Source organism: Schistocerca cancellata, chromosome 4 (genome assembly GCF_023864275.1).
Source record: "Schistocerca cancellata isolate TAMUIC-IGC-003103 chromosome 4, iqSchCanc2.1, whole genome shotgun sequence".
Taxonomy (NCBI): domain Eukaryota; kingdom Metazoa; phylum Arthropoda; class Insecta; order Orthoptera; family Acrididae; genus Schistocerca; species Schistocerca cancellata.
In genome coordinates, this window is record NC_064629.1 from 76,840,841 (window position 1) to 76,867,459 (window position 26,619).

At 38.8% G+C, this 26,619-nt stretch overlaps 1 protein-coding gene across 3 annotated transcripts in view; it reads left to right on the plus strand.

The window, feature by feature from the left end:
* The window catches only part of LOC126184668 (muscle calcium channel subunit alpha-1-like), a 601,154-nt gene that overhangs the window by 256,716 nt on the left and 317,819 nt on the right, over positions 1–26,619 (plus strand). For all 3 annotated transcript variants that reach the window (XM_049927151.1, XM_049927152.1, XM_049927153.1), the window contains exon 15: positions 20,435–20,526. In XM_049927151.1, coding sequence (XP_049783108.1) covers positions 20,435–20,526 — 92 coding nt within the window. The remainder of the gene's footprint in view (positions 1–20,434; positions 20,527–26,619) is intronic.

The window sequence follows — 26,619 nt, forward strand, 5'->3', positions numbered from 1 at the left end:
CAGGATCATTTCTAGTTCTTTTTTCAAAATATTGCCTTCAAATTTGTTTCCTTTCTATAGCCCTTTCTAACATTCCCACCACCTGTAAGACTTCCCTTCTTTTTTTAGTACAGGCTTGTCATCCGAGCTGTTTTTTTTTTCTTTTTCATCAATCAAATTGAAGGTCTCATTTGTTATCCAGGAATTTCTACTGGGCTGCATCTGTTTGCTTATTTGATACTCTGCTAACATCACTATTTCATCTCTTACTGCTGTCTATTCACCTACAATTTTATTTCTTTCCTCTGTTTGTGTAAACCATTGTGTAATATTCCATATAAATCTCTCTACAACCTCCGGTTCTTTCACTTTATCAAGGTCCCATATCCTTAATTTCCTATCTTTCTGCAGTTTCTTTAGTTTTAATCTGCTGTTAATAACCAATAATTTATGATTAGAGTTTGTATTTATCCCTAGAAATGTTTTTGCAGTTTAAAATCTAGTTTTCAAATCTGTGTGTCAAGGTTACGTAATCTATCTGAAACTTTCCAGTGTCTCCGTGTATAAAATTTTCTTTCGTAATCCTTAAACAGTCTGCAATGAATAAATTATACTCTCTTCTAAATTCTACCAGGTGAATTATAGTTTCATTTCTTTCATCCAGTCCATGTTCTCCAGCCATTTTTAATTCTCCTCCTGCTATCGAATTCCTGTCTTCCATCACAATTAAATTTTCATCTCCTTTAACTATCGGAAATAATTTCTTTTGTCTCATCACACATGGTTTCAGTCTCTTCATCATCATCTGAATTGTTTAATGTGCTTTTTAATACTGTTGTCATGTCATGTCATGTCATGTTCCTGTTCATCTTCTTAAAACATCAATACTTTTGTCCTGCTCAGTTGTTCAGTATGTCTCTAAATTGCATTATTGCTTTTATGTCATATTAAAAAGTAGTGTCATGAGTGAAAAATGTGTGTTTTACTTTACGAGGTCTGTTCAAAAAATTCCATAACATTCATAATTTCGTGTCAGTGATGTGTTGGAGCAAAATGCAGTTGGCATCCCTGCACACACCTGTGTGTAGCTGCCAGAAGTTTCATTGTTGTGTGTCTGTTAGTTACTGTTCAGTGCTGTATTGAGTAGAACATTGTGTCACATAGTTTACGAAGTTCGAGATGGCAGAGTCAGAGGAGCAATGCATCTGCATTAAATGCATTTGCATTAAATTTTTCTGAAACTCAAGAGTCACCAAATGATACAGGAAGCCTACAATGGTAAGTGCTTAAGCCATACTTGGTGTTACAAATGGTTCACTTGATTTAAAAATGGCTGGACGGAAGTTAAAGACAACCCTCATTCAGGATGCCCTTCAACGTCTGCCAATGATGCTTATGTCAGGAATGACAATGAAACTGTACATGCCACTTGAAGACTGACTATCCCAGACATTGCAGAAGAATGTAACATTTCAGTTGGATCATGTCATGAAATCCTGACGCGGCTTCTTGGAAAGCATTGTGTTGCCGCCAAGTTCATCTCACAGCTCATGAGTAAAGACCAGAAATACCTTCGCCTCACAGTCTGTGAAGAACTTGTAGATCATGCAAATGAGAACAAGCTGTTCCTTAACAGAATCATAACTAGCTCTAAGATGTGGGTCTACAGTTATGATATTGAGACCAAGGTTCAGTTTTCACAATTGGTCAGGAAAGGTTCTCCAAGACTGAATAACTAAGCCATGCTGATACTTTTCTTTGACTTTGAAGGACTAGTTCATCATGAATTCATGCCACAGGGACGAATTGTTGATCAGTGGTACAATCAGGACATGTTGCAATGCCCGTGAGAAAATGTGAGAAGGAAATGGCTTGAAATGTGGCGAGACAATTCATGGCTCTTGCATCATGCGTGACTATTGCACAAAAAACAAAATCACTGTGCTGCCTCATCATCCATACTTGGCCCATGTGGACTTTTTTTTTTTATCTCAGAAGTTGGAAATCCCATTGAAAGGATGAAGATTTGCAATGATAGATGAGATAAAAGAAATTCGCAGATGTTGCTTCATGGAATTCAGCAAGAGTTGTACCAAGGCTGCTTCCAGAAGGGGAAACAGTGTTGGAAACAGTGCATCAGTTGTGGAGGAGAGTAATACAAAGGAGACCAAGCACAGTGAGTAAAAGGTAAGCGTAGAAAAATTTTGAGGACAAAGTTCGACAATTTTTTGAACAGACCTCGTAGATTAGCCACTCAGAGTGTAATAAGCGAAGTTTATGGCCTGGACTTTGCTGGTGTTACTGTAGTGAGGACATTTAATAAAATGCTTTGTAACGTTTTCCCATAAAGTCATTTTAGGCAAGGTAACAGAATAGTGGATCTGGGAAGAATGATTTCTGTGTGTCCTTCAGGCAGAGGTGAAAGTAGTTTATGTTGCACTGGATGGAATGAAGTGGGAAATGAACTATGAGAACTGGGAAATGGTAACAAGCAAAATTAAAAAGAGACAAAAAACAACACATTGGAGTTGCAACTAATAAATAGTTTAAGTTGCTACCCGATACGATGGTGAAGAGAAATAGGGAGGAGGTACTATACAAAGGACGACTGTTGCACTCTAATTGGAGCAATGCTAGATGGTAAAAAAGAGGTGTTTGTGTTTATGCTATACCAAAAAATCATCTATGGCAGAATGCAAATTGAAAGTGGGCAACAAATTGCATTCAGTGAGACATCTGTTATTATGTAGATTAACAGTTTCTAGAATAGCATAAGAAAATAAACAATTCATTTAACATTTTGAACATGGCTGCATGGTCAGTGACTGTTTACAAATTAAAGTTAAAACAAAAAAAACAAAAAAACAAAAATAAAGTCGAATGAGTGGAAAGCAAGCCACTACGGGCTGCTCACATATATGCTTGCAGGATATGCGAGCACCCCATAGTGACCTACTTTTCACTCATTCTACTTTAAAAATTTTCTGACTTTAGCTTTATCGCTTGATATTTATTTTATATGTGACATGTAAGTACTGTTTCTTTCTTGTACTGATAGTCAGTACTTACACTTTTATATAAAAAATTTATCCCACAATTTTGTACTTATGCTATAGGCCAATTTGAATATTTAATTTCTGATGAAGGCACTCGTGTTGAAACCAGGTCGAAAGACTTAATTTTTGCAACTGAGGGCTGTAATTGCTTTAATTTTAGTTTATTTAACTATGGACTGAGCAGCAGTGACATCATAGGTGGTAGTGCTACTACATAAGGATGAAGTCATTGCAGACACAGGCATCAGTTACCTTTTGACAATGGCCAAGGAGAACTGTGCTGGAAGTTTGTAGTGTTTTAACCACTTAGTGGCTGGAAACCTGAGAATATTTTGTTATAAAAATCCATGTGTCCATAAGCTTAAGCTTAAAAAAACTTCGGCATGATTCATAAGTATATTATCATGCACTCTGTGATCTCATTATCATCTGCAAATTTCAGGTCTCGTAATGTTCTGTGAAAGAGCCAAACAAGTAAAAGTCTGATGGTGCCAGTCCTAGTCTGTTTGGTGGGATTTTCAACAATACAAATTTCAGATTATGAAGTCTTCTTTTTCCTAGCTTTAGCTTTAATCTTTACAGGGACAGTTAGTCTGGATTTGGCAATGTTAGTGGTAGAAGGTGGCCTTGTGACATCATTAGGGTAATATTTGAAGGAGAAAAAAATGTTTATCTTCAGATATTCTGTTTTTTTTACTGCTTATGTAATGAAAAATTAAATGACTAACATTGAAATTATTAACTGTTTCACCCATCAAAGTTTAACACATAAGCCCCCATGTGCTTCAACACAAATAAAAAATTAAATAAAGCAAGAAAAGCACAATTCATAGGGCTTACCATTGTGTGGCTGGATTTCAAAATATTGCCTTAATTAATGCCCAGGAGCCAACCAATGCATGCACTGCATTTAACCATAAATGAAGACAGTCACAAGCTTATTAAAGTTGCATTCAGGAATTTGCAGTGAAACAGGGTTCACTTCTCGCTTTTCACAGACTGAATTTATTTCAGAAAAAACAAATGAAATATCCTTTCACACTATTCACAACAGATGATTATTAAAATAATATTTACAGTATTGCAGTTCCTGTGTTAGTCTGAATTAGAGTGCTATGTTCCTTCGGACCTCCATACATGCATGTCCAAAGGAACAGGCACTGTGGCGACTACAGCTATTATGAAACACGTGAAATGTATTTGCAGTTGTGAATATGGACAAATGTCCCACTCCGACACAAATTTTCATAGTTGTTATTCCATTTTACAGCTGATGGTTGTCCATATTCGCAACTGCAAATACAGTGCATGCTTTCAAATAATATTTGTTAGTGTGGGAACCTAAGAGGGTCAACCAGCACAATATGATCACTCATCCTTTAACAAAGTCACAAAAATGATTCAGAGTGCTTCAGCGCACTTCTAAGTTGAAGCAATGTAACTGCAAACTAACGATATTTTTAATAGTTCATAAATGTTTACACACAGTCACCTAACACAAAATTATTCATACTCCAAATACAGAACAATGTTTTAAACTCTTTTTTGATCAACAATCTTGAAATATTTATAAGCCCCACCCCATCCATTCAGGCAGCCTGAATTTCTTCTAAGTATGGAAAAGCTAAAATTATTTCAGAGTTGGAACTTCCTGGCAGATTAAAACTGTGTGACAGATCAAGACTTGTACTTGGGACCTTTGCCTTTTGCAGGCAAGTGCTTAACCTACTGAGCTACCCAAGCATGACTCACAACCCATTGTCACAGCTTCAATTCTGCCAGTACCTTGTCTCCTACCTTCCAAACTTTTAATCTGCCAGGAAGTTTCATATCGGTGCACACTCCACTGCAGAGTGAAAATCTCATTCTATTTCAGGGTTCCTCATCATGGTCACAGGTGAAATTCTTATAAATCCCAACCAACTACTTAGAAAATATTTTGTCTACCCATAAGATGACTTCAAGGTGCACATATGTGAGCTCCACTCCAACTGAGTACCAAAATCTGAGTGTAGTCACGCAAAAATGGTCGCTGATACTTATAGCTTCATCCTGAAAATGAGTCAGTATTTCCCACTCTCAAAAGTATTTCAATGCCACTCATAGTTTTTGAGTATCGTTAATGGTTTTCACACATATTGTGTTTTTGTTTATATGGGTGCTAGTTTGCATCATTATATCACTTGCAGCGAGTTGGGTTTTGTGACACTAGATATTGAGCATCAGTGATAGACAGGAACAAAGGTCATTATATTGTCATGGATGGCAGGAGGGAAAGCGACACTTTGGGTCCTTCCCATGGCCCAGTGAATGAAACATTGGTTGTTCCACTATCAGTCATTTATTGACACATAAGACCCTTTAAACAAACAGACTAATGTGTTTTAACTCACTCAGTTCCTCATGGCAGTGATGCAACTCGGAGCTGTAGCATGCAGATTCCAGCGACCACTCATGCAGGGACGGCTTGTGTTGCAGTGGAGCACCAGGCAGCATATTCTTCTATCCAGTACTGTAGCTGTTACCCACTGTATCAGCAGTGTAGTCTTCTCCTTGCAAATTCACTCATTGTGTTGTTAACAAGCAGCTACAGCATGGCATGGAGTGGTCAGTCATGGAATCGACCCAGTGACCCTGAGGTTTGGCGTCTTCTGCTGGAGTTCACCAACCTCTAAGTTCACAAGTGACCCATTTGGTGAGGTTGTAGTCTCTTCATCCTCACCAGCCACCTGGGTAAGTACCACTTTCTGGTAACATCTGGGATGACATCTTATGCTTTGACCTATTGGGGTGGTACTGACATCTTCTTCTGTCAAGCAACATAGTGGCTAAGTCATTGCAGCAAAGTATAATGCCCTCTGACTAACCATCTGTTTGTCCATCCAGGCAGCATTTCTTCATCTCTTCCTTCTCCCCTCAAAGGACCACCTCATGCCCATTTGTCGCAGGTGTTTATAAGGTGTTTTCACTATTGTCACCAAGTTTATAGGTTGGTGACTGACTCCTTGGTCATTGATCAGTGCTTGTCACGTTGGGCAGAAATGTGACCACTATGATGGCATTGTCGGGCATTACCCTGTCATCCTCCGCTGCATCACCAGATATGTCACACATGTGAATTCTGTATCCTGACAGTTCCTGTGGCGTTGACCACTGACATGCAAACTTCACTGGTTGTTGTTCTCCTTCGGAGCATTTCCCATCTGCTGAGTTGTTGATCTGTCAAACTGTTGACTGCTGCTGCACAAACTCCGCTGGTTATCGGCCTCCTTGCTCAACTGCTGCCACTTCCAAACATTGTGGTTTAACATGTCAAAGTCTCTGAAATGTCCACTTAACCTATAATAAGTTTTTACATATTTCTCTGCACACAAACATAAATAACACATAATTATTATACATCCTACATTCCTCCTCCATCCAGAAAAATTCATTCTTGAATTTTCTCCTATGTCCATCTAGAAATGACTAACAAACAAGAAACAAAAACAAAGTGTGTCCTTAGCCTGTCAGGAAAATTACATAGTACATTCATTCTGTTATAGTTTGAAATACATTATCACTATCAAAACTTCTGAAAATAATGTTAGAAGTGTGGTAAAATGATGATCAGTAGCAATAAAATGAAGTAACAAGCAACAATTATCTCTACACACATTTTAGCAGAACATGTGTATGCTTTCCATTTTTGTAGCCATTCAACTAGAATTTGATGCAGTCATATGTTATTGTTTGTCTTCAGTCTTCATCTGATACAGAGGAAAGCAGTAAAACATATAATTATGAACAAGAAGATTCCAAAAATACCGGTGGCCAATATCATAATGCATGTTTCATGTTCGTCATTCAACTGTACAGTATGCTGCTTCATAGCATTGGCATCAATCTTGCCTTGTTGTATTGTGATAAGAACATCTAATGACTGCAGGAAGGAGGAATCAAAGGAGCTGTTTAGGTAAGACAGATTTTAAGGAGCCAATAGTTGCATAGGTTTTTCTGGCCAGTAAATTAGTGGGTACGATGAGGTGACAATGGTCGAACCAGCTTTGCTTGTGCGCAAGTGAAATTTCACACCTGAGGGAGAACATAATGTACCATTAACTATCAGTCCACTGCCATGGAGTTTAACATGTTTGGTTGTAGTAGCGGCACCATGGTTGAAATAATGGCCAAAGATATCGGTCGGTTGGTTAATTGCGTAAAGCCAGTGTTCTCCTATGTGCTTGAAAAAATATGATGTCTCAGTTAGTATGTAGCATGGGGTATTTGAGGCTTTGTTTGGCTCAAAAAATAGCTGGGGTTCACAATTATTGGTGTTCATTTCAGTGGCACGTGATAGACATATCATAAACTGCTCAGGCATCAGTTACGTAATTCAGCAGTTGTCATTACTGCAGTAGCATTCAATGTTTTGGAGATTAGGAACACCTGACTTGTTTGAAATTATACAAATCAGTTAAGCTGGCCCCATTTCACTCAGAAGTAGTGCACTGTATAACAGTCATAATATCTGATTTGCCAGTCACCGGGAAGGAAATATGAATTTGTAACTTTATGCCATTTGTATCCACTAGTACCTTAGCTAAGTAGTGGTAGTGCAGCAAGTGTTCATTATCTGGAGGGAAACTTCCTGGCAGATTAAAACTGTGTGCCAGACCGAGACTCGAACTCCAGACCTTTGCCTTTCGCGGGCAAGTGATTTACCAACTGAGCTACCTGAAAATGACAAATTTCTCTTCTTCAGAAACGCTTTCCTTGCCATTGCCAGTCTACATTTTATATCCTCTCTACTTCTACCATCATCAGTTATTTTGCTCCCTACATAGCAAAACTCCTTTACTACTTTAAGTGTCTCATTTCCTAATCTAATTCCCTCAGCATCACCCGACTTAATTCGACTACATTCCTTTATCCTCGTTTTGCTTTTGTTGATGTTCACCTTATATTATCCTTTCAAGACCATGTCCATTCCGTTCAGCTGCTCTTCCAGGTCCTTTGCTGTCTCTGACAGAATTACGATGTCATCGGCGAACTTCAAAATTTTTATTTCTTCTCCATGGATTTTAATACCTACTCCGAACTTTTCTTTTGTTTCCTTTACTGCTTGCTCAATATACAGATTGAATAGCATTGGTGAGAGGCTACAACCCTGTCTCACTCCCTTCCCAACCACTGCCTCCCTTTCCTGTTCCTTGACTCTTATAACTGCCATCTCGTTTCTGTACAAATTGTAAATAGCCTTTTGCTCCCTGTATTTGACCCCTGCCACCTTCAGAATTTGAAAGAGAGTATTCCAGTCAACATTGTCAAAAGCTTTCTCTAAGTCTACAAATACTAGAAATCTTTCTTTTAAGATAAGTTGTAGGGTCAGTATTGCCTCACGTGTTCCAACATTTCTATGGCTGGAATCCATAGCTCATGTTATTCATACCTGCAAACAAGAAAAGTAGTTCTGCAATGATGTAGGACCCCATTGTGGTAGAAGGTGATACCTGTAATACGGAAAGTAGTATTGCTAAGCGCATCTTTCATAATTGTGATTTTATGCCAAAAGAAAAATTATTGTGAACTTTGTATGACTTAGATACCCTTATCAATACATTATAATTAATGACTTACACTTATTTAAGCACATGGTACCTAATCACATGTCAGTACTTCCTATTACTTAGAACCCAGAATTCCCCTTTGTGTATTTTCCTAATTCCCTTTTCTGTACCTGATTTCCTGTTAGTACATTATTGCTAGAATCTGCAGTATACAAAGCTTATTTGTATTTGCATTAGAATGGTAGATTTTGTATTGTAAATGTGTAATTGACTGCACGCAGCCCAAGATTGTGTGTGGCTGAGTGTGTGTTCTATGTTGGTGGATCAGTAGTCTTCTGTATTTGCTATTGTTGGTGCCATTACATCTGCTACTCCCTTAAAAGGTTTCAACCAGCTTGCTTGAACAATAGTTGCTTTTGTGTATAACTGTAACTTGACATTAACTGATGATGTGATTTTGACAAGTTGGCAAGGACCCTGGTAATTTGTCACAATTTTTTTTGTCTTTTGTAATTCATTTCTTCTGCTTCAATCATTATTGTAGATTTTTGTCTGTCCTTCAGCAAAATAGGGAGTGGATAGAAAAACCCATTGTCAAATTTTGAAATCTGGATGCTTAGCATGTACATTGACTAATTACTCTTGTCATTCTAACGCTCTGTTATTCTGTACTTTTTTCCACATGTCCTCAATGATTAGAGCAAATTTTCTAACTGCTTTTCCATTATTCCCTTCTTTGGGGGATAAAATTTCTTAAGGTGACATGACCGTTCCTTCATATGTTTTGGCGTTTTAAGTGCTTACATGGTATTGAATGATGATATACCAATTGTTGTGTTGGTTGTTGATAAAATAACTAAGCATCTGCCCAGTAGTGTGGGGAACCCTTTCTGTTCATTCGTTTGCCTGTAGATGTAATGGAGTTCTGCATAATTTATGTACTTTCAGCAAACTTGTTTCATGAGGTCAGACATGAAGTAACTACCTTGGACAGCTATAAGTGCTGTGGTGCACCAAATTTTAAAATCCAATTGTTGACCATAGCCTGTGCAATGGTGTTTTCCTGTTGATCAGGAAGACTTACCACAGTTAGATATCTTGAGAAATGATCTGAAATTGTTTATACACACCTATTCATGGCTGGTGTTTTACTAAAGGGACTATAAATGTCCATTCCTACTATTTGAAATAGGTGTGATGTTTCCAGGAGTCTTTGTAACAGTATACATTGATGGCAGTAGTCTGCTTGCTAGGTGCATGGTATGCTATTTTGCACTTATTGTGCTACATCGTGTTTTCTTGCCTCCCACCAGAAACGTTTAGCAATGTGTCTATCAGTAGTTAATAGTCTGAATGCATAGGCTACTGGATGTTCTGCACCATGAATGTTTTGACCCAAAACTGCTCCGATAGCACATCCAGATGCATCACAGGACAGGATGAAGTCTTTGCTGAAATCTGGATAGATTAATACAGGACTATGTGTTAATTTGTATTTCAGTTTTTCAAATGCTGTGTTGCATTCCATTGTCCAGTGAAATGTAGTACCTTTTTTCAATAACTTCATGAGAAGTCATACAATTTCTGCATAGTCTTCAAAAAAATTTTGATAATAATTTGAGAGGCCTAGACCTTGATAGATGGTGGTGTTGGAAAATCTTTAACTGTTGTTATTAGCCATGGATCACTTTTGATTCCATGTTTGCTGATAATATGGCCTAAATATTTTATTGCTGTTAATGCGAAGTGACACTTTTCCAAATTTAATTAGCATCCCTGAGATGTTGGAAAACTTCACGTAAGCAAATCACATGCTGCTTGATATCTTTTGAAAATATGATTGTCATCAAGGTATATCATGCATTGTTGAGGTGTTAACCCACATAACACACCATCTGGCAATCTTTGGAATGTTGCAGGGAGATTTTTTAATCTAAAAAGCACCCTTAAGAATTGCCAATGACCTGAAAAGGTAGACAGAGCAGTATTATGTCTGTACTCTGGTGCAACTTCTATTTGATGGTACCTGTTCCTCAAGTCAATTGTGGAGAAATATTTACTGTTGCTGAGATGATCAATGGTATCTACGATATTTGGTAATGGATGCATGTCCAGAATTGTATTGCTATTTAAATGCCTGTAATCACTACAGAATCTACAATGTTTTTCACTGTCAGCTGATTTATTTGGCACAATTTCTGCATTTGCACTGTATGGCGAATCTGAATACTCTGTTATACCATCATCTAATTGCTGCTCTATGAATTCATCAAGTAATGGTTGTAACTGGTGAGGAACTCTGTATGGTCTCCTATAAATTGGAGTGTTATCTCTTGTTGGAATCCTGTGTTGTGTGATGTTCATTACTGGTAGTGGTCCCTGTGGACTAAACAGATCCTGAAATTCCTCCAACACTGCTATTGTATCCCGTTTGTTTGCTTTTAAGTGTGATATCTTCTGGTGCAATGCAGTTTTGTATGTGACTTGTTTGTCCCTATTGTCTAGGTCTGACCAATCAAAATCATCTTCCTCTAAGGCACATGTGTTAGGTAATAACATTTCCTTTCAGCTATCTAAATGCAGCTGTACCTTCTGTATGCCATCAGTTGCTATGGCACAAACTATGCTCCTGCACACAAAACAATGTGCTGTGTTTAATTCATCATTTTCCTCTAACGGCTCCACTATGCATATTGTGTTTATGTGCAGCATTAATGTGCACTAAAAGTAGCTTTCCTATACTGAATGGTATTTTATCCCGCAAATCTACCTTCAAGGACAGTGCTCTCAGTTTAGTTGAGTCCTCTTTACAGGAAGAGGGATCTTGTGGCTGAGCGTCCTTGGCAGCTGATCACCTAATCAAAACAATGTACCTCTCAGCTCCACTGTTTGCTGTTGGTTTATGGTTCAAATGGTTCAAATGGCTCTGAACACTATGGGACTCAACTGCTGTGGTCATAAGTCCCCTAGAACCTAGAACTACTTAAATCTAACTAACCTAAGGACAGCACACAACACCCAGCCATCACGAGGCAGAGAAAATCCCTGACCCCGCCGGGAATCGAACCCGGGAACCCGGGCGTGGGAAGCGAGAACACTACCGCACGACCACGAGATGCGGGCGCTGTTGGTTTATCAGGAAATCTTACCCTTGATATGACTTACACAATCTCCTGGAATTGTACACCCTCAATGTGAAAGGTCAGTGACATGCAGCTTACTGAACATATGTCACCTCCACCTATAACACTTAAATTATATCTTGGAGTGTCATATCTCCTGACCTCAGTCCACTGTTTACTTATGACTGACCCATGAGCCCCAGTATCAACTAATATTCCAAGTGTTTTACCCTTGATAGTGCCTGCTAACCAGCACTCTGCCTTTGAATGGGCTCTAATAGCATAGAACTTTAATGGGAATGTATTGCAGTAGTTCTGGGGTTCCCATTCCTGTTTAACAGACCATTGTTTGCAAATTTCCCTGTACTGCTACAGTCATGATATGTATGTCCCACCCTTTGACAATTTGTACACCTCATCACGCCATCTATTTCCTCTAATGCTGTAGCATTGTTGACTGCATCAGTTAAATTCTTCAGAAATTCTGCCCTAACAGCACGCTGTTTCGGGTAGCAATCCTCACAAAAAGTATCTAAGGCCCTGTTCTCCTCTTCTTGTATAATATACTTATCAGCTTCATCAATGGCTGAAAATTGGGAAATATTACTATTAACTTTTCATATTCTGTCCACAAAGCTTTCTATTGTTTCATTGTGTATATGGGACATGTTGTTCAATTGCTCCCTATAAAAACGGCAACTGTTATGCTTTTTAAAACTTTTGAGCAAACCTTGTTTCAATTCTTCAAAAGTTAATGCATTTCATAACTTCTCGTGATATATTACATGTGACTTAGCTTCCCTGGTTAATTGTAACCTTGTCATTTGCAGCACCTGTTCATCCGACCAGCAGTCCAGTGTAGCAGCTGCTAAAAAATCAGCAAAAAAATACTTCCATGTCCTCGCTTGGCTTGCCAGAGCAGGGAGTCACAGTAGTGGCTGCTGATGAATCGAGTATCGGATTAGTTGCACTAGATGTTGAGCTGTACTCAGATAATTGATTCAACAATTCATTATTGTCAGACCTCAATTGGGCTACCTGATTAAGTACGCTCTGAATAGCCTCATGAGTGGAATCTCCTTGTGTCCTACTGTCTGTCATTATAATGATTTCCTGTTTAACAAATGGTTATTCCCACAAATATATTTCCTATGACTACAAGAACATAGACTCAGATATATAACAAGTAACATTAGAAACCCAATTAGAGTTCCGATCAAAATAACAACAACATCTAACACTGTTCGAAAAAAAATTTTGTAGTGTCAAATTTATCTGAAAGAAAGAGAGCTTTACATTGTTAGTTTTTTACTCCGTGAAAGCGTTACTTTAAAAGGAAAAACACCTGGCACCAATTTGCACTCACCAATGTACTGAAATACTATCCATTGGCTGCAGGTTGTCATCTGCTGTCTGTGGGTTGTCTGCAGCCCTTCGCTGGTGATGGCATCAACAATTTCTTGTGCCACAAATTCCCTACCATGTACATCTCAAAAAGAGCCAAAGTTATCTGACTCAAAGTGTAGCAGGTCAGGGTTTTGTGACACTAGATATTGAGTGTCAGTGACAGACAGGAGTAAAGGTCATTATTTTGTCAGTGACGGTGGGAGGGGAAGCAACTCTTTGTGGGCAGCGGAATGAGTTCTTCCCTTGACTCACTGAGTGAAACATTGGTGGTTCCACTATCAGCCATTTACTGACACATAAGACCTTTTAAACAAACAGAGTAACACATTGTGTTTAAACTCACTCAATTCCTCATGGCAGCAGTGCAGTGCGGAGTTGTAGCGTGCAGATTCCAGTGACCGTTCATGTGGTAACAGCTTGTGTTGAAGCAGAGCGTCAGATAGCGTATTCTTCCATTCAGTACTGTACCCTTGACCCACTGTGGAAGTGGCACAGTCTTCTCTTGTGAATTTGCTCATTGTATTATTAACAAGCAGTTATGGTATGGCATAGAGTTCATCCTGGAATCGAACCAGTGACTCTCAGGATTGGTGTCTTCTGGTGGATTTCATCAACCTCTAGGTTCACAGGTGACCCAGCTGGTGAGAATGCAGTCCCTTCATCCTCCTCAGCCACCTGGGTAAGTACCACATTAATTTGTTTCTGGTAACATCTGGGATGGCATCTTCTGCGTTGACCTATTGGTGCGGCACCGACGACATCTTCTGTCAAGTAGCATCACAGCTAAGTCATTGCAGCAAAGTATGATGTCCACTGGTTAACCATCGGGCCATCCATCCAGGCAACATTTCTTCGTCTCTTCTTTCTCTCCTCAAAGGACCGTCTCGTGCCCACATGTTGGAGGTATTTATTTGGTGTTTTCACTAGTGTCATGAAGTTTATAGGACAGTGACTGACTGTTCGGTCGTTGATCTATGCTTCTCACATTGGGCAGAAACATGACCAATATTGACACATGTGCTGGCTTTCCTTGTTTTACCTCTATGCTGGCATTTTCAGGCATTGCCCTGTCATTCTCCTCTCACCACCAGATACATCTCACATGTGAATTCAGTAGGCTGACTGTTCCTGGCACATTGACCACTGATTTGTGAACTGTGCTAATTGTTGTTCTCCTTGGGAGCATTGTCCATTTGCTAGATCATTGATCAGTCGAATCTGCTGCACAAACACCACTGGTCATCAGTCTCCTTGTTCAACTGCAGCCACTTCCGAATATTGTGGCTTAATGTGTCAAATTCTCTAATATATCCACTTAACCTGTAATAAGTCTTCACATATTTTTCTGCCTGATCTCTGCTTTGAACAACCATAAATAACAATTATTATACGCAACTATAAATAACACATAATTTTATACATAATTGTTATATGTACTACACATTAATAAATATTAAATAACTGAACTAATTAATAGTCATACATTTCTAACTGCCTGTATTAATTGCCAGTCCTTTTGCTGTTACATGTTTTATTTTTCAGAAAATTCACTCTTTCATGCATAGAATATACATTCTGGTCTGTAATTCAAAATACAAAATTCTCAAAGTAAGTCTATCGGAACTGTTTGATAGTGCTCAGGAGCCCTATCTATTGAAACTATGTTTATATGAACAACTTAAGGTATTAGTGAGTTACTAATTTTAAAGATCATTCTATATGCAAAACATTTAACTATTAATAACGTTTAAAGACTTTTAAATAAAATCTTGTAGAGAAGGTGTATCTTCAGTTGTGTCATTGCCTAATTTTTGTTTTTAAAAGCGTGTGAGTGGTTTCTCTGTTACTGGCTTGGTTTACTTTTTATTTAACATTTCCCTTATTTATCTATTCAACTTGTTCATTCATGGTAGTGACCCTGTGTAGTTTGTTCTGATGGTCAGGATTTGCCCACCATGTGTTCAATGTGTCTGACTAGCTGACCTGCAGTCAGGATTTCACATACTTCGAGCTTTGCCAGTCAGCTCACTGACCATGCCATGAAGCTCATCCAGCCTAGCATGGCCCCACAACTGTCAAAACATGCTCACCTGGCTGTCACAATACACATGCATGGCTGCGTCTTTTGTTAAAGGTTTTCATAGACATTTTTGACATCTGCTGCGTCAGCTTGTTTCCAGCCCTTCACTCTCTGGATGGAATTACGTGTACCCTATCTGTCTATCCTAAGTGAAAGTGTGAGAACATGTTTTGAAATGTTTGTTAGTCATGTAACTGAGGTGGGACTTGGGTAGAAGCCAAGTGTTCATCTAATTAGATGTGGGTACCAACTAAAAACCATGTCACAGCTCATTGCCACACAAGCCCTTGTCATTAACTCGCCAGACAGATCATCAGCTGTTGGCATGCCTTATTGCCAATGTACACCTGTCCGGGTACCAAGCTATGTTGTAACCATAATGGTGGACATCTTGAGGGCTTTCAGTCACTTATGGTGGGCAGCACATTTTGCCCATCTGAGGTACCTGGACTGCCCACCAGCTCTATCAACTGTTTAAAGAAGAAACTGCCTGGCAGATTAAAACTGTGTGCCCAACTGAGACTCGAACTCGGGACCTTTGCCTTTTGCGGGCAAGTGCTCTACCATCTGAGCTACCAAAGCACGACTCACGCACGGTCCTCACAGCTTTACTTCTGCCAGTACCTCGTCTCCTACCTTCCAAACTTTACAGAAGCTCTCCTGCGAACCTTGCAGAACTAGCACTCCTGAAAGAAAGGATACGGCGGAGACATGGCTTAGCCACAGCCTGGGGGATGTTTCCAGAATGAGATTTTCACTCTGCAGCAGAGTGTGTGCTGATATGAAACTTCCTGGCAGATTAAAATGAAGGTAGGAGATGAGATACTGGCAGAAGTAAAGCTGTGAGGACCGGGCGTGAGTTGTGCTTTTGTAGCTCAGATGGTCGAGCAGTTGCCCATGAAAGGCAAAGGTCCCGAGTTCAAGTCTCAGTTGGGCACACAGTTTTAATCTGCCAGGAAGTTTCATATCAGCACACACCCCACTGCAGAGTGAAAATCTCATTCTGTTTAAAGAAGTATTGTCAAATCAGAGAAGGAATGCTATCATGACCAGGTGAGATCTGAGCAAAATTAATTTAATAGGCTGCCCACAGGAGTCAATAAGTAGCCCTGTCTCTGGAATATGGTGCTTGACTCTTTGTTGTGAAAGCAGCATGATAGTGATGCATTCGAGAGAGCTGTGGCACATTCTGATAACCTGATAATCCTTGTGAAGGGGAGCTTCAGAAATAACCTTGAAGAAGGAAGTGACATAGTCCTTCCACAATTACATCAGTGGTGCCAAGGAGTTAAATTGCCTATTGTGCCTGAAAAGACTTCATACTTGTTGGTAAAATGGAACATTTTAAGATACCTAATCATAAAATTAATCAACAGTACCACAAAGAGAAATTAAGTCACCAGATATCTATGCATCTTCTTGGACAAACAAAAATATTATAGTGCACATATTGAAGAAATGAGGAACAGAGGCAGGAGCATAATGTACAGAATTATTAGTTTAGCCAGTAGTGATTATAAACTACCATTTAAAGACTAACACCTTCTTATAATCCCATCTTGATTCTAGTTGCAGGATACTTTGAGAGTGATTGACTGCATGGACTTTAGCTTATAACACAGGCATGGGTAGTTAACAGGGTGTAACTTCTTTGGTTGGCAGGAGCTTTTAGTACTGTGTCAGCTGAGGCATTGGAGTACTCCAGATACAGAAAAAATGGTGACGTATTGGCTGAAGAAAGCATATAATCATGAAGTGCTGATTCAATAGGAATATTCATTGTGAGCAAGTAGCAAATTCAGAATTGGGTCCTTCACTTGTAGCAGAGACAATGCAATGATGCCCAAATAGAGAGGTGCACATATGGGTTTCCCCCCAAATATAAAACAGAGACTGGGAATGAGGCATTTCAATACCTCAAGAGGATTGACACACTTCTTCATAGACGTGGCCCTTATGCCACCTACTGGCACTGGATTGGTCAAAGACAGACCTCTGAATGTGCCTGTGCTGTTGAAGTCTCTATCTAGGGATGTGGGCTATATGCTGATCTTACTGACAGTGGTTGGCAGCAACTGAATCAGCATGGAAGATTAAATGTTAAGGAGATACTGCATTTGGAGGTAGTGCAGCAGAACTTTGACAATATTGCCAACGCTATTTCAAGAAAGGATTGGGTAACACATTTCATTAAAAATCAATCCCTGTCCACTGCACTACAGAAGCTTGTGACAGAAGATCGAGGAGCAATGCATCGTAGACTATCACTGCTCATACACTATGTGATCAAAAGTATCCAGACACCCTCAAAAACATACATTTTTCATATTAGATGCATTGTGCTGCCACCTACGGCCAGGTACTCCATATCAGCAACCTCAGTAGTCATTAGACTTGAGAAAGCAGAATGGGGTGCTCCACGGAACTCATGGACTTTGAACGTTGTCAGATGATTAGGTGTCACTTGTGTCACACGTCTGTGTCTGACATTTCCACACTCCTAAACATCCCTTGGTCCACTGTTTCCAATGGGATAGTGAAGTGGGAACATGAAGGGACACATACAGCATGAAACCGTACAGGCTGACCTCATCTGTTGACTGAAAAGAGACTGTCAACAGTTGAAGAGGGTTGTAATGTGTAATAGGCAGACATCTATCCAGACCATCATACGGGAATTCCAAACTGCATCACCATCCACTGCAAGTACTGTGACAGGCAGGAGGTGGGCAAACTTGGATTTCATTGTTGAGTGGCTGCTCATAATCCACACATCAAACCACTAAATGCCAAACAATGCCTCATTTGGTGTAAGGCGCATAAACATCAGATGATTGAACAGTGTAAAAACATTGTGTGGAGTGACGAATCATGGTTCACAATGTGGCAATCCGATGGCGGTGTGTGGGTATGGTGAATGCTAGTGAACGTCATTTGCCAGTGTGTGTAGTGCCAACAGCAAAATTCGGAGGCAGTGTCTTAGGGTGTGCTCGTGTTTTTCATGGAGGGGGCTTGCTTCCCACTATTGAAGAACAATTCGGGGATGGCAATTGCATCTTTCATCATGATTGAACACCTCTTCATAATGCACGGCCTGTGACAGAGTGGTTTCACAACAATAACATCCCTGTAAAGGACTGGCCTGCACAGAGTCCTGACCTGCATCCTATAGAACACCTTTGGGATGTTTTGGGATGCCGACTTCATGTCAGGCCTCACTGACAGACATCAATACCTCTCCTCAGTGCAGCACTTCGTGAACAATGTGTTGCCTTTCCCCAAGAAACCTTCCAGCTCCTGATTGAACATATGCCTGCGAGAGTGGAAGCTGTTACCAAGGCTAAGGGTGGGCCAGCACCATACTGAATTCAAGCATTACTGAAGGAGGGCACCACGAACTTGTAAGTAATTTTCAGCCAGGTGTCCGAATACTTTTGATCACATTGTGTAGTTAAATCAAACTCCTGCTCAAAATCATTCACCAACAGATCAGTGACTTCTCTAGGCTCTGATACAACCAGACCATCACAAATGTGAATAGCTAGAATGGCCAGGAATCCACTCCTGCCAACAATGTGACCAACAACACCACCAGGTTGGAAGTACAGCCATGTTTTGCCACCCAAGGAACTTGAGTTGGGGTGATGTGACCTGGTATGCTGCCGCATTTCTCAGTGTAAGCAACAATGCATCCTTGGAAGCTGACAGTTTTTGGAAGAGCACACAGTGCCATCCACAGCACCCAAGGAACTGGCAGCATGTACCTACGAGGAGTGGTGGTGTGCGTTCTGAAATATGGCAGACAAGAACTGGTGTTATTACTGTTTGTAACCTGTTTCAATTATTTATGGTGTATACTAGTGACAGATAGGAGGTAAACAAGGTTTAGAGCAGTAATAATGGTAGACATAGCTAAAATTGGAAGTAGGCATAGTTTTATTAATATTGGGAATAGTTAAGGTGATGGGAATTTTGTATCATTAGTTGCCAATGTATGAAAAAACGTTTGCTGTTGATGATAATTTGTGTGAGGACAAATACAGCCTGTGTTTAAATTATAGGTAACAGGCTGCACTTTAATAAATAAATAAATAAATATATATTCAGACGGGTGAAATTTTGGATCATATAGTGGTTCTTTCAAATAAGGTGCAGTATTAGGGCTTGCATAGCCCTCCAGCACAGTACTGCTTGAGTAGGAGAATTCTATGGCAATATGATTATTCATCTCCTTTACCAACACACCACTGTAACAAGTACTAGTTAAAATGTGGCTCTTCTCCTGGTGGAGATCCAATGTAATTCCTTTGACATCTCAAAAATATTATCAGTAAGAGTTACCTCAGCAATGCCTGTGTTTTAAATGATTTCTTGGCCAAGGCTGGTGGATGTTCTCTCTCTCTAAACTGTTTCTACTTCCTGATTCATAGTGGTACATCCAGGACTTGGTGTTGTTGTAATTTAATCAAGAACACCTCCTTCATGAACATAATGCTTAAAAGTCACCTGTGGTATTGTCCGCTATGCACACTTGTAATCATCTAACAGATAACTTCATTACTATTCATTACAGTGTCCTGTAGCAAAGGTTATCATGCATGATTTGTCTCCAATATGTATCAATGATTTCAAAAACAGTGACACATTTTGGCATGAATCCATTGGTTGACATGCTGTTTCAGTCTTAGTTCAAATTCATTTTGGCCTTCAACTTCCTTGTTCATTGCAAAGGTTGTTTTGTGCTTATGAGTCTTTCTTTACATCTATAAATTCTTCCTTTATTTAAACATTTGTCACCTTCAGTAATGTTCATTGCGATGTTGATTTAAGACAGTTTCACTCATTATGACCACGAAAAGTATTACATTGTTAATCCTCTATGACGACAGTGGCATGGCCATGTTGTGTGTGCTAATGTGAAAGTGAATGTTGCTTCGTGACTATGAGAAATCTATGATGTAATGTTAAGGGAGTAAGTTTACTTCCATTAAACAATATTTTATTGTACTTATATGTGGACGAAAGTTGTAATAAAACACATTCACTTAATAACTGTCCTTTGTGTGTAATAGTGTTCTCCATAGTGTGCATTGCATAGAGAGAGGTGAACTCATGAGCATGTTTCTTGAGAGAATTACAAAGATTTTGTTGATTGGCATTCTATTCTATGTCTGTTTCTTATATATGGCTCTTCAGGATTGGTGTGTTATTACATGAGTCTTCCTTAATACAAACAACAAGATATTTTGTTAAATGTATTCTTGGCTATCGCTGTTGACAACCTGGCAGATGCAGAATCGCTGACAGCCATAGAAAAGGAAGCAGAAGAAGAAGTAAGTAAGGTTTTGTTTTATGGTCAATAGCATAACAACTTCAGAAACAGTGCTAACATGAACTGAAAGAACAAAAGCTTGTATCACCACATAATAAGTAATCCTTTCACGAGAGATAATAAAACAAAGAAAAAATTAAGGTATTGGAAGCTGGCAGAGATGGTAGATAATTCTGAATGATTCTCACGAGATACAACCAGAAACCACATAAAAAAAATTAGCTAAGGTGAATCAATATTTGTGCAGTGAAATATCTACTGGAAAGAGGTGCTAAATAATAATCAAGACCCAGGTATGGTATAAAAATACAAATGTCCATGAGCCCAAAATTTGATGCTATTTATTTTAATGGATGAAAGATCAAATCATACAACGGAGTGGAAAGTCTTGTGAAACAGTGTAAGTGTTTCTTAATTATCATATTCTCTGAAGTTTCATGGCTTGGGAAGCTGACATATTATAACTCCCTTACGTGATCACAGCTAGCTTGCGGATAGGTCATGGATGCACTACTGTTGCTAATAACTGAAGCACAGTTAATGATATTTGCTAATACTATAAAACTTAACCCAATATTCAAAACTTTATATGATGTGTTAGTTGCTAGAATTACAGTGAAATAGCTTGAGAGTCTAGTTAGCAGTGCCTTATGAGCATCAATAATAAATCTATATACAGGGAGTATTTGAAATGCATCTGTTGTTAACAAGGCCACCACCTTGTGCTTCTGCAAGTTCCAAGCTCTGGTTGCTAGACCAAATTTAACTACAAAACCTATAGTTAATTTTTGAGTAAGAACATCCCATGCATATCTTGAGTCACTAAAAACAGACAAACAACAATCCCCACTCCTTAATGATGTAAGCTGTAAGAGACTATTCGCTTTAGGTACTTGAAAATTCTCTTCACTCCTTTCCAATGTGTCTCTCCAGGTTTTTTGAGTTGCTGACTAGTATTTTCCACTGCAAATTTGATGTCAGTTCTGGTTCCCCTGATAGATAGTGCAAGCTTCCAACAGCTTGACAGAATAGAGCACTGATAATTTCTTAACTGAGTCCCAGCTCAGATTACACGTGACCACAATCAGTGTGTATTGCCACAGCATTGGCATTCTCCATGTTGTACCATTCCAGCAAATCCCCCTCATATGCCTCTTAATTTAAGAAGACAGAACCATGTTGAAACTGCTCTATTTGCAAATCGAGGTAATTATCTACATTTTAGTAGTTACATCAATTTCCTACTGCAAATCATTCAGCAACAGATTGATGACTTCTGTATACTCTGGTACAACAAGACCATCATTGATAGGAATAGCTAGGGTGGTGAAGAGTCCACTGCTCTCATTTACAGAAACACAGGGATCTGCATTGGTTGCTGTCAGGATAGATTTGTTTTGCATGCTGTTGAATTGTTGATTCCATAGTAAAGATGTTTGTTTCAGTCTATAGATATTTTTCTTCAGTTTGCATACTCTTTTGGTGCCACCCTCAAAGCACTCTGGTTGTTGCATATGTATCTTGGTATGGGTTTCACTCTATACAAATTTAGTGTTAACATCAGACTGACTCAGGCCCATCTCTTTGGGTGCTACAGTAAATAATATTATTCTTATGCAGATAAATCTTACAACTCAACTAAGGTTTTCAGTACAGTCCATGCAATGCCTTTGTTGAAATCCTGTTGCAACAAGTCAGCCCTTAAATCAATGCATATTTCCCTCTGTTTTCCTCTTCACTTTGAGTACCCACCTGTTGTTGAGAATGTCTTGGTTTTCTGGTGGTTCAGTGATGGTTCAAGTGTAATTAAGATTAAGTGCATGCATTTCTTCTTGCATGGCCTGTTTGGAATTTTCTGAGCTGTGACATTGTATAGCATCTTGCTATGAGATGTGTTCATAAAACTGGGCACATATGCAGATTTTACATTAAGGTTGGCATATCTAATAAGCTTTTTGATTTTTGCCATGTCTTATAGGCTGCTTCTTATTTGATTCACTGATTCTGTGCAATCTCCATTGACTTTATGTTTAGCACAGTTGATTTGAGAGTATGGTTCTTCTTCAGATTATTTAATTTCCCCTTCTTCTGCTTGATACACTTCCTTTGGAGTAGGCAGTTCACCCCTAATGATGTTTTACTCTTCTTCAACAGACAGTTCTTCCTTAATAAAGCTTTTATTTTCTTCCTCAGATAGAATTTGTCTGTCCTTCAAAGACTTTTCTGCATGGAGAAAGTTTTGATATGCAAGTCTTTTGGGCTAAATTTTAAGGTCTACCTTAGTACCCAAGTTTGCCCAAAAATGTCATTTTCACTCAATGAAATTTTAAACTTCATGTTATACAACTTTTCTTCATGAAATCCTACTGCAATCATGTTTTCTCTCTTGAAGATTCTGCATGTTTTCTTATCAGGTTTTAATTTTATTCCCTTATCTACAGCAGCTCCAAGTGAGAATAAACTGAACTGAATACATGGCACACACAAAACATTTTATAGATGTTTCTCATTCCATCTTTCTCCATCATAGGCTAAAATGTTTGTCACCTTTTCGTTGTGAAGAGTGAAGAGATTGTCCCCAATACAGACTGGGCATTACTCTCAGATGAACCACACATCTGTAAACATATGTGATCAGTAGCACCTGAATCTAAAAACCACACATTTTCATCTGTATGCTTGTCTGTTACAGAAGAAAAAAAAATATCATGGCACCCTCTCTCAATTTCTGATCTTGATCCTTTGATGTAGAGTTTCAACACTCTTTTGTTATTCTTAAAGTGTTTGTTTCTCTGTTTGTGACCTGCAAGAAAAACCTCCCCCTCCATATAATTCTGGAGACTTGGGCATTTATCTTCCCTCAACTATCTTGAGGCCAAATCTGCTAGTGTTTGTTGATCAGGATCTGTCAGTTCCCACACACTCAGAAAATGATTATTTCCCACAGCCTCAGAAAATTGTATTACTCATTGATAACATAATTAACAGTTTTGTAATTACCATAGAATTTGAAATACTTTCACCTTCATTCCTCTAGTGATGTACCATGTCTTCTACCTGTGAAATATATGTAGCCATATTCCTTGAAATATACTTTCTGAAGTTGTACCATTCCTGCTTCAATTAATGTATGCTTACATTGTTTTTCTGTTTGTAAACTCAGAGTAGTTTGGTCCACATGCCAGTTGAATAATATATAGAAGGTCTTCTCCTGACTTGAAGTTCTGTTCTGATGATAATTTTTTGATCTGCATTGGCTGTTTTTTCCCACACTGTAAGATCTTTTTCATATGTCTGTATTGCTGCAGTGTTCACGTCATCTTTACACACTGTTTTAAGTGCCTGATCTGTGACAATATCCCAAGCTCCCCTGACACTTCAAACTTGTAGGCCAGCCAGCTGTCAATGCATTAGAGCTTTTTAATTCTTTTAATGTGGCTTTGTATTATTTTAAGGTTACATTTTCATTTGTACTTGGCAGAATAACCTCAAAATGTCTTTCTTACATGCATTTTTGGTACAGTACCTGGTATATTATTTTATTTATGTCACACATCACTTGGTGATTGCTGGGCCCATAAACTGATAAAGGAGTCTCAGTAAAACAGCACTGGTTGTCACTGTTGGATAATGACAATGTTTTATTTCCTAAACCGGTACAAAAATTTGATACATAATGCACACACATACATTACAAAAAAATTGGTCTTGTACCACTGAGACTGCTGTATAAGTCCCATATGACAGCACAGATTAAGCATTGGGAAAGTGTGCCAAACATGAATGTGAAATTATAACATTGCGTTTATAAACATCAGAGAAACAAACAAAATAAAATAAAACATCTGTAATTGATTGTCATAAGAGTTTGGATGGCTTTAATTAAAACTAAAGCATGTTTTGTTGTGGAGAGATCTTTCATGAAATTTCAATTACTAACTTTCTCCTCCAAATATAATATTTTATTGACTGCCCCCTACATAGTGAAAAATGACCATCATAATAAAATAAGAGAAATCAAAGCTCGCATGAAAAAACTTGGGTGTTCATTTTCCCTATACACTATTCAATGAGGTGTACGGTTGCGAAATAGTCTGAAAGCAGTTCTGTGGACTCACTACAAGGCATTTGGTTCTGTGAACTCACTACATGGCACTTAATTGTGAATTGCAGAGCTCTCATGTAGATGTATGTTTAGATGTAGGAAATAAGGACAAATTCTGTATAAACATTTGTCAAGTATTTTTCATTCTTGAGCTATTAATTAAAGTTTATATTCAACATGTTTTGATGTAAAATCCAACAACTGGAATTTGTCACCAATAAATAAATAATTTTGTTAGATAATTTCATAATTTTCCTGATGCATTTGTGAGAAATATTTATGTTTGACACTTGTGTGCATTTGAAGTTAGACTGTCTCGAATATTTCATACGTCTGGATTTTTGTGGGGATGTATGGTACCAGTCCCATACCAAAATGCATCGGTGGCCAATATTAAGCTTTTCTTTGGATCAAAGATAGCAAGACAAGGGGAAGAGCATAAGTGATGTTTTAGCCACAAAAAAGCTTGCTGACAAGTGCCTCATAAAACAAATTTCACAACTTTCTTATCAAGTTGATTTAGAGGGGACGAGACCTCCAGTGCATTTGGTATGAATTTATTATAGTATTTCACACTGCCAAGGGACAACTGCACCTCCTTCAAGTTCAGAGGGATGGGAAACTTGTCAATTTCCGTGACATGGTCATTGTGTGGTTTATTGCCCTCCTTATTTTGGTTGTGTCCTAAATACTTGACACTAGGTGCTAAAAATGTACACTGTTCCTACTTACAATGCAGACGTATGTCCTCCACTGCCTGTAAAACTGCCTGTAAGGTTTGCAAATGTTCTTTCCTGGTGGTGCTTGTCACAATTAAATCATGCATATAAGTTGCACACTTTAGGATATGGTGGACTTTCTGCTCTGTAAAACTATGAAAAATTCCTGGGGCTGACGCAACAGCAAAAGGCGATCTGGTTAACTTCTAGAGCTCAAATGGTAGAATAATACTGAGCAACTGATGCAACTCAGCACTGAGGAGAAACTGCAGATAAGTGTCTCTCAAAGCAATCTTTGAAAAATAGTGTCAACCTGCCAAACTTGCCAAGAGCTCCGTGGGGTGAAGGATCGGATTAACTTTCACCTCACTCTAGGCATTAACTGTGGCTTTAAAATTGCCACACAACTACATTGTCCCATTGTGTTTTTTAACCATAACTAACAGCGCTGCCTACCAACTCAGTGCAGCATGTGGAATGATCTCTAATTCCTGTAGTCTGTCTAATTCAGCTACAATTACATCTCTCATATCAAATGGCAAAGGGCAAGCATGACAAACTTATGTGTTGCAGACAGCTTCAACTGAATTTGGCCCAAAAAATCCGTTGCTTTATTGGCTCAAAGAACTGTTTATGGGACTGCAAAAGGGAGTCTTGGTCGTGAAAAGGAGTGGCTGGTGACACCTAATCAAAATGATCATCAATTTTGAAATCAAATGTTGTAAAAGTGTGCAACCCAAAAATATTTGACACTGGTGGGGAATCACCCATTAATAATGTTACTTGGTGCTCTAAATTCTTATATTATGTGACTAAGTCACTGGTGAGTGTGGGAACCACTGTCTTGTTAACTATTTGTGACAGTGGGCTACTCAGTTCATGATACGTAGCCAAATTGATGAACAAGGCCGCAGCCCCATTATCAAGCTGAAATTCAACTGAGTGTCCAAAAATAGATAATCCAGTGCAAGCTTGAGCCATTTGCCATGTTGTGAGCTTGGCATGGGAAGTGCCTTAATAGACTACTTATCATATTGCAAACCATATGCTGCATAGCAGACAGACCAGTGGTGTGGCCCTTTGGTTGCACTTGAAACAAACGTTATTTAAATGTGGAAATTTGCACCACTTATGATGGGTGTGGCAGTTAGCAAAAACCTTCTACTCTAAGGTGCATCCCAATGCAGGGGAAAGGTGACTGCTGTGTGCCATACTGGACCAGAAATTTGACCACCACTGCCCAATTGTGTGAAGGCTAGTCCAAAAATGG